This window comes from Galeopterus variegatus, unplaced genomic scaffold (assembly GCF_000696425.1).
Source record: "Galeopterus variegatus unplaced genomic scaffold, G_variegatus-3.0.2 Scaffold766, whole genome shotgun sequence".
Classification (NCBI taxonomy): Eukaryota; Metazoa; Chordata; class Mammalia; order Dermoptera; family Cynocephalidae; genus Galeopterus; species Galeopterus variegatus.
Window position 1 is genome coordinate 211,837 of NW_007726877.1, and position 9,471 is coordinate 221,307.

Below are 9,471 nucleotides of genomic sequence, written 5' to 3' on the forward strand. Positions count from 1 at the left end.
CCGCCGTTGTGCCTGGGAGTCAGAGAGTGGCTGGGCTCCGAGGACATGGCGGCGGCCTCTGCAGCGTCGGTCCTGCTGGTGGCGGCGGAGAAGAACCGGTGGCAGCGCCTCCCAAGCCTGCTGCTGCCGCCGCCGAGGTAACGGTGGGTGGAGGTCGGAGGATCAATGCGCGGCGGCGCAGGTGGATGGGCCCGCGTTAGCAATGGGACTTGGCGGAGACCGAGAGTCGGGGGGCGGAGTGAAGGGAAACCGCGGCCTCTCGGGGGGAGAGGGACGTGCTGCTTTCAGTCCCGGCATCGGGAGGGAGACATCGCCACACCCACCCCTTCCTTTCTTCCCCGCTCCACATCGACCCTTCAGCCGGCTGTTGGCTTCTGTTTTTCCGATTGTGAGGACTGGGGGAGACGGAGCTGGGCCTGCGGCTCTCGGTTTCCCCGACGCTTGCACGCTCTTCACCCTTTACACGGTGCTTTCGCCGCGCTGCTTGTGTGGGGAGCGTCGTTATAATCCTGCTTCTGATAAAGCCCAAAGGGATCAACGACTTGCCCAAGGTTACACAACCACAAAGAAATGGCACCAGGACGCCCTCAAAGTCCGTTTTCAGTTCAGCTGTCCTCCATCACGTGTCCAGTTCAGAGAAAGACTCCAGGAATTCTTTCCATTGATGGAATGAATCTAGTTAACAAGAGCAAATGTACCTTCCAGAGGACTGGAAAGTAGTTTTGTCAAAAGCTCTTGTACCCAGGTTTGAATAAAGCTATCTGATGACTCACTGTATAGCCTCTGGGTAGGCTTAGCTCATCACTAGGTGTGCGACCTAGGTAAGTTAAGTAACATCTCTGTGCTTCAATGTCCTCACCTAGGAGGAGGTGATGATATTAGTATCTAGAGGAGATAATACTAGTACCTTGGGCTGGAAAATTAAATGAATTGACACAAGGAAAGAGATTTAAATAGAGCCTGGTATATATGAATCAATCCATAAACGCGGCTTTCGCAGGCCCAGCCCTTTAGATCAACTTTTTTGTCTGCTTTTATTTTCCACAAGTTATTGTAGATGCCTTGGGTTTTCAGTTACTAAATTGTAGGTCTAGCCCCAGAGCAAATTTTCTTTTTATGCCATGATTCTCTAGTAGTTCAGAAAAAAAGCATCTCTAGTGGTGGAATTGTAGACATACAGTAGGCTGGTATAGAAGCTATCTTGGAAGCAACTTCTTAATTTTGCTATTTAAGCCATTGTTTTAAGTTGTAGTTTATATAATTGTGTAAAGTGGAATAGACTGATCAGAGCATTTTTGGGATACAGGATTATAGTTAAATGTGGAGAGTATGTGTGTGTCTCTTTCTGTCTCTTTCTCCTCCTCCCCCTCTATTGGTCTTCATTAGAAGATGGCAGAAGAAAGCTTTAGGTCAACAATGGCCTTGAAACTTAAAGTCTTAAGCTGGATTTACCAAGAAGCCGCAATTTTATAGACACATCTGCCCAGGACAGGCCTTGAATTTTATCAGAAACCTGTCTGAAGCCTATGAAGGGAAGAAGATGCTGTGAGCTAGAAAAGACCTTATAAAGATCTGGAAAGATGATCCCTCTCCTTCAAGATTGAGAAAATGAGGTCAGTTGAATTGGAAAGATATGGAGAGCAGCAGCCTCCTGAAGCTGTCTTGTGGAACTCATGTTCCAAAGCCATGGGTCTTCCCACCAGCCATTCATGAATGGGAACATCTGGTTGAGTGTGCATCATAGGGCAATAAGTGTATGGACCCACTTTACTGATTCTGCCTGCTACATCTCTGCCTCAGTGAGGTGCTAGTCCTGCTCAGTTACATAGTTACATACATAGTATACATATACTACTACCTAGTTACATAGTATCTAATGTACACTGTGCTTTATTTATTATTTTTTTTTTTCTTTTTTCAAAGATGACCGGTAAGGGGATCTTAACCCTTGACTTGGTGTTGTCAGCACCACGCTCTTCCAATAGAGCTAACCGGCCATCCCTATATAGAGATCTGAACCCGTGGCCTTGCTGTTATCAGCACCACACTCTGCCAGGTGAGCCATGAGCCGGCCCCTTGTACACTGTGCTTTTTATCTTGTGCTTTGTGAAGGATCTAAAATGGTTAGTCTTTATAACCATGGTTTTGCCACATCTTCCACATGTAGACCAAAAAGACTAAGGTAAGATTGCTTCTGCAGTTTGTTCGTTTCCTGGAATATTCTTTTTAGCTGAAACCTGATAGGCATTATACTTTTTTGTTCCCAAAGTGAATCTGGCCTGCTTTCTGTCAGCTCTTGGTTAACATTTCAGTGTTAACTTATGTATAAATAGGTATCATGGAAATTAAAAATTGTTGTAGACATTCACAGACTTCTACCTAGTTAATACAAGGACTTGGAATAGAATTATATGCTTTTAAAACTGAGAGGTATCTTCAAGATCACCTCTTATAGTCTCCTGTCTTGTGTGAAAACATTGAAGCCCAAGATGTAAAGCATGCATCCTCAGCTGAGATGATCTCACCCCTAAGGAAGCAAAAATTGGTTCTTGTTTGTTTTTAGTTTGTTTTGCTTTGTTTTGTTTTTGGTGGCTGGCTGGTATGGGGAGAAAATTGGTTCTTGAGAAATCAAAAAAAATCTTAGATGTCATCATGGTTGTGGTCCTCCAAAACTCAACCCTACCTACAAAATCTTATTCCTTAGTATTTAAGTTTTCTCATTCAGAGAGTAATAATGAAAAATAAAAAAGGTTGAGAAACACTGATGTAAAGTGACTTGGCACTGGGCAAGCTGGTCGTTGGAGGGCCTTGGCTGAGAACTGAGCTCTTCTGGCCCCACAGCCAGCATCCTTTCTGCTGCCTTTGTTCAGCTTCCTTCCCTTTATCTCTCTGGTCTTTTTTTTTTTTTTTTAACTGTTAATTTTTACTTTTATTTTTCAAGAGGAATAAACCATAAAATTGTTGCATAAAAAATTCCAAACCTCGGATCAGCCCCTGTGATATTTTACCTTTTTCATTGAACCCTCCAAGGTTATATAATAAAAATAAACAGTTTGTTGGATTCCAAATAGGATCTCAGAAGTGCCATTAAATTTTATAAATTAATTTGGGAAAATTTGATAGTATTACTGTATTCACTCACACCACCCCCCAAAGTTAACAGATTTTTCCACTTATTGAAATCCTTATGATTATTTCTCAGTTAGGTTTTGAATTGTCCTTACATGGGTTTCACACATTTCTAATTAAGGTTTTTAAAATTAATACCCTGAATAAAATATTTTTTACAGTATATATTCTGTTTGTTGCTGCTATACAGGAAAATATATTGATTTTTATATATTTATATCTTCTCTGATCACTTTTCTAAATTTTCTTCTCGGAGTTAGTCTGAGAGTTATATTAGTGTGCAAGGAATTTATTTGAGAGTGTTCTTGGGCAATGGAAGGAAGCTGATTGTGCAGAAGGAGGATTTGAGCTGTAGTGCAGACATGGCCAGGGCCAGCTTGGAAGCTGGGAGGGAGGGCCTTTCAGAGTTTTCCTGATTGATAGGGTGCAGGGTCTTTTATATCCCTCTGGAAGCTTGTCCCTGGATCCAGCAGGGCAGCTCTTTTCTCAGTCTCAGCTGACAGCAATTGGAAACATTAATTCCTCAGTCTTGGGTGCTCAGGGGTCTGGGTGGCATAGCTAGACAGTTTTGGAAACTGGGAAGTCCAAAGTCCAGGGAGCACATCTGGTGAGGGCCTTGTTCTTGGTGGTAACTCAACAGCGATGAAGAGAATCATATGGCAGAGGCAGGAGCAGAAAGAACTCTCTCCCTGATCTTGATTTTCAAAACCTGTCTTATCAGAGAGTTGAATTTGATTGCTGTTTTTCAAACTGTATTTTGACCAGCATATTTTATTTAATAAAATAGAGTAAAGAATGTATCAAAATGCAGTTTTTCATGAAACTACTGTTTTAATTGTGTGGGCACCAGGTAGTTTTTACTGTAAATTGTAGTCAAAAAAGTTTGAAAAAAAGCTGAACTAGATTATCTTGAAGTGCCTTGTCTTTTTAATTGTTTCTGACTCTGTGGTCATATGCCAGCCTCAGGAGCAAGCAGGTTAAGTGACTCATTTAAGAGCATATAGTGCAAGGAGAAAACAGCCAGAACTCTCTAACTCCTCTGATTTCTAGATTTGTTTTCTTCCCACAAAGAAAATCTTACTAAATCACTATTAGTAGACTTAAGGTTTAATTTAGGTTGTGTCTGGACCTGGCTTCGAGTTTTACAAAATTTAGATTCTTTTGAAAGAATAATGACCGATCTCACATATTCTGTTTAATTATAATTCCATTTGGATTTGTTTATAGAAGATGGGCTTGGAAGCAAAGAACCATGAAGTATGCAACAGCTCCAGGTACTGACAGACTTTGTTGTTGTGCCATTTGGTTTTGCTTCAGATTATGAACCAAGAAAGGGAACTGTTTCATTCCTTAATTTCTGCATAACAAAATTAGTTCTTCTAAACCTTTGAAGTTTTGGATTTTCATGATAATTTGTTTTTATTTATTTATTTTATTTTATTTTTTTAAAGATGACCGGTAAGGGGATCTTAACCCTTGTCTTGGTGTTGTCAGCACCACACTCAGCCAGTGAGCGAACCGGCCATCCCTATATGGGATCCGAACCCGGGGCCTTGGTGTTATCAGCACCGCACTCTCCCGAGTGAGCCACGGGCCGGCCCTCATGATAATTTATTAAGTTATGGGTTTCACCTCTTTTATATCAAATCTCTCTGTGGAGTCTAAAATTATAGAGGGTAATAATGGAGAATGTTTTATATTTATGGTTTTATTTCTGTTTGATCCTCTTGGTGTATTGTGCTAAAAAGCATAACTATGATGGTCTAAAGCAATGCTTTTAAAACAGTTCTTTTGAGTAGCAGAATCTTTTTTCAAATAAAATTTTATGTGAAATTCCTAATTATAAAACATAAAAATGTAATAAAAGTATAATTTCTGGTTGATTGGGCAAACTCCCAACTATCCCACCCTGTAACCACTACTCCCCCCTACCCCCATACATACTTCATCCCAGCAGTCTCTGTGACAACTCTTGGGCTCTATAGATCCCTACTGAGAAACACTGTTACACTTCCCTCTGTGTAACTGAGTTGAAAAAAAGAAAGAATTACTCATGAATGAGGCCTGGAGGGACTGCAGCCCATCAGGGGAGCAGCAGCTCCTATTCAAAATCAGCCTTTCTTTTTATTGACAAGACAAGGAAGTTTCACAAGAAAAATCAGTTGATTCCATCATCAAAAGAAGGACATAAAAACAGGTAGTGTTACAGAAGTAAGTTATGGCTAAGTATAGCTTTAAACAACTGAAACTAGTAACAGCAGTAAAATGTGACATTCCAGAATGCAATTTGTAAAAAGCTAGGTAATCCACCAAACAAACAGCTTGTCCTTAGCAAACATTTTCTTTTCCACATACTTCCCTACAGCAATTTCCTTAACATATTTAAACAGCATTCAAGCAGTTTCCTTAGCATATCTTAAGAACAATCAGTAGGTTAGATAGTCAATAATCCTTCCAGCCTGAATCAGACCAGCGACCTAAAATAGTCAAAGTACACAATCCCATCCCTAAACAGTGATTAGAATTGATTAGATGACTTTTGCCAAACTTATCTGTTGACTATTGTCCCCTACTCGAGGGCTATAGCCCCATGCGTGCATTTACCTAAAAATCCTATTCTAAAATCAAAGGAGAATCAAGATTTCTAAATCCTCAACAAACACTTTTAAATTATATGAAAACTTATTTTTTGAGAACTTCATTATAAACTGTCAAAGAACATTTATTTCATGTGTAATGGTAAAATTGTATTTTATATATATATATATTGTTTGTTTGTTTGTTTGTTTTTTGTCCTTTTTGAGACTGGCCGCACCGCGCTCACTGCGCTGTGAGCGCACCGGTCATCCCTATATAGGATCCGAACCAGCGGCGGGAGCGCTGCCCCAGCGCCGCACCCTCACGAGTGCGCCATGGGCTTGGCCCTGTATTTTATATATTAATGCAATAGCATGTCATGTCACTGATGTCAGTAGACTGTTGGAATAGTCATATCTATTGCAAAAGAACCACACATCCCTGGGTACATAGGGATTAAGGCAGTGGAAGTGACTAAATTCTGGAGTGAGGCAGACCTGGGTTCAAATCCTGGATTCACCACTTTTAGCTGTATAACTTCTGGAAAGTGATATCTTTCCATCTTAGTTTCTTCATCTTTAAAATTGAGATAATGATAATAGTATCTACTTCATTAGAATTATCATGAGAATTTAAGTCCAGGTCAAGTCTTTAACGCAAGATCTGGTAACAGAAAGTATTTATTAAAGATTAGTTATTATTAACTATGATTATTTTTATGATGATTATTCTATGATTATTTTTAAAACTATTATAATTTCATCTTTGGCCTAATAAAGCACCTTTTAATTTTACTTTAAGATGCTTTTTATTTTAAGTTAAAAAGCTGAGTAACTTAAGAGTTTGTGTTAGTAAGTGTATCTTGAATTTTAGTGAAGAGAGAAGAAATGCACTGTCTAATATTAAAATGGTAATTTTAGACTGTGCTCTGCTGATCTGATTTTACCAAAACAAATCCTTACCAGCTGGTTAATATTGTATTCTTATTCTCATTCCTTGCTCCCCAGTAACATTTCTGCACGATTTTCATGGTGTTTTAAACAGGAAGAAATATTACCAAGATCCTCATTGCAAACAGAGGAGAAATTGCCTGCAGGGTGATGCGAACAGCTAAAAAAATGGGTATACAGTCTGTGGCTGTTTATAGTGAGGCCGACAGGAATTCCATGCATGTAGATATGGTATGTTGTTAAAAACTGGAAGCCAAGTCTTGTAAGTGGTCACATTTATTTATTTATTTATTGTGTCACTATTTTAGTTCTTTATGATGACAGTTGTTATTAGGTAATGTTAACAGGGTTTAAGTAGGTAAGCTCAAACTGCTCACTAATAATTCCTTTTGGGAGCATTTTCCAAGTATAACACCAGTCGAACTAAATAGTGCTTTGTGGCATAGTTGATTTACAGACAAGGTTGTTAGCTCATCAAGGACTGGTTAAAACATTTGAAGAATGGCTTATCCACAGACAACACTTTGAGTAGCTCATGTTCAGATCCCTGATGTATAAGCAGAAAGATCAAGACTCTTAGCAATGACCACTTACTGGCTGAGTGATCTTAGCCACATCACTTAATGTCCAAGCTTGGTTTATCTGTAAAATTGTGATGAAGAAGACCTGACTCCCCTGAGGTTTGTGAATGTTATCAGTTATTGCTAGCTATTACCCACCAGACAGAACCCTAACCATGTGTGAATTCAACTATTGGCTTTCACTGTGCTGGCAGCATCACTGCCCCGCAGGCCCATGTGGCTCTCTAGCCACTTCTCTTTCTTATTCTGTGCAGTGACTTTTTCAAACCTACTTTGCTCCATTCCAACCTCTAATTCTCCCTCTAATCACCTATTCTCAGCAGGCAATCTTGAGAAAATAGAACTGAGCTTCCTGCCTAAGAATTTACTGATCTGCTGACATCTGCATCCATCCAAGACCAGTCATCTACTTGTGTTCTGGATTCCTTCTCTTCTCACCTTTCTAAGAATCTTCCTTTTTCAGTGATGTGTCATCAACCACTTTCCACTAGATCCTTCCTAACCATTTAAATGTGGTATATAGTCTGTCCATCTTCTTTGCTATTGCTAGCCCCACATTCCCCCCTCCCTACCTTTCACTCTTCCTTCTTCCATTTATTGCTAATGTAAGAATCATTTGCCCTGCTCTTTCCTCTTCCTTACATGCCTCCCATTCTCTTCTCAACCCATTCCTGTTGAGCATATGTCTTCTCCCCTGCATTGACATTGTTTCTTCTTCTTCTTTTTTTTTTTTTTTAAAGATGACCAGTAAGGGAATCTTAACCCTTGATTGGTGTTGTCTGCACCATGCACTCCCAAGTGAGCTAATCGGCCATCCCTATATAGGGATCCGAACCCGTGGCCTTGGTGTTATCAGCACCGCACTCTCCCAAGTGAGCCATGGGCCAGCCCGACATTGTTTCTTCTAAGGTCACTAATAATGTTCATGTCCCTAAATACGATGGAATCTTTTCGGGCCTGAGCTGACTTGACCTCTCAACAGCGTTTAACACCATAGTAAACTACTCCCACCTTTTAGTAATAAACTCTTCTTCTGGCTTTCATGACCTCTTATCCTTTTGTCCCCTCTCAGCGTCCTTTTTCTGGTTCCTACCCATCTGCCAATCCCTTAATGTTGAAGTTCCTTGGGACATGGTCCTTGACCCTCTTCTTTTCTCATTATATACTCTCATTCTAGATCATGCCACTTACTCATGTGGCTTTGTTAAAAACTCACACATTTCTGTTTCCAGCCCACACTTTCTTTTGAGCATGATACAGGTATATCGAACTGCTCACTCAACATCTCCACTTTAACGTGTCACAGGTACCAAACTAATATGTCTGAAATTGAACTCATGAACCTTCATCCATACCAAACCTGCTTTTCTTGCAGATTTCCCTAACCCAGTAGGTGGCAACACCATTGCTTATAAAAATAGTAATGCTGGACATCTGGGAGTCTTTAACCATGTCTTCTTCTTTTCCCCACTCTTCACACTCTTCCCCCATCAAAAAAAAAAAAAAAAAAAAAAAAAAAAAAAAAAATCACCATATGCTGTTAATTCTGCTTCCTAAACATTTCTTTCCACTTCTTTCTGCCCTGTCACTATCCTCTCTTGCCTGACCAAATGCTATAGCCTCCTAAGTAGTCTCCCTACTTCCACTCTTGACCCCCTCCCATAGTCTATTTTCTTTATTTCAGCCAGAGTGAGAATTTAAAATAAAAATTTGGTCATGTTACTCCTCTGCTTTAAGTGCTTTAAACCTTTATATAATCCACCAGATTAACAATAATTTAAAAGATGGATGATATTGAGTGTTGATGAAGGTGATTAGAAATTAGTATATTGATCGAAATGTATATTGATAAAACCATTTCAAGGGCAGGAGCTATTAAAATGTCCAGTGGGCATTTAAGGGCAGCGTAAAATAGTTCACACATGTATGGAAGGAGCATTATCATCATACTCTAATTATAAACTTTAAGTGAGCTTTGTAACTTTTTTCTCGCTTTGTACATCTTATGTATTTTGTTTCTGTTGTCAAATGGTAATTTTTGGCATTAAACACATTTAAGTTATTATTTTTACTACTAATAATACTATGACTAATGCCTGTTGCTTTCTATCCCAAGACACTTTTTTTTTTTTTTCTTTCCTTTTTGTCTTTTTTCGTGTCCAGCAACGGACCACCACCCTCAGTGTCGCGCCCGTACCAGACCGGGACCGGCAACGGGATCGCAACCCTCGGTG

The 9,471-nt window shown here is 39.8% G+C and overlaps 1 protein-coding gene across 1 annotated transcript in view; it reads left to right on the forward strand.

Annotated features, from left to right (window-relative positions):
- Positions 1-21: 21 nt before the first annotated feature.
- The window catches only part of MCCC1 (methylcrotonoyl-CoA carboxylase 1 (alpha)), a 62,267-nt gene continuing 52,817 nt past the window's right edge, over positions 22-9,471 (forward strand). The window contains exons 1-3 of the mRNA XM_008572234.1: positions 22-137; positions 4,357-4,403; positions 6,751-6,887. Of these exons, the coding sequence (XP_008570456.1) occupies positions 46-137; positions 4,357-4,403; positions 6,751-6,887 (276 nt within the window). The 5' untranslated portion in view covers positions 22-45. The remainder of the gene's footprint in view (positions 138-4,356; positions 4,404-6,750; positions 6,888-9,471) is intronic.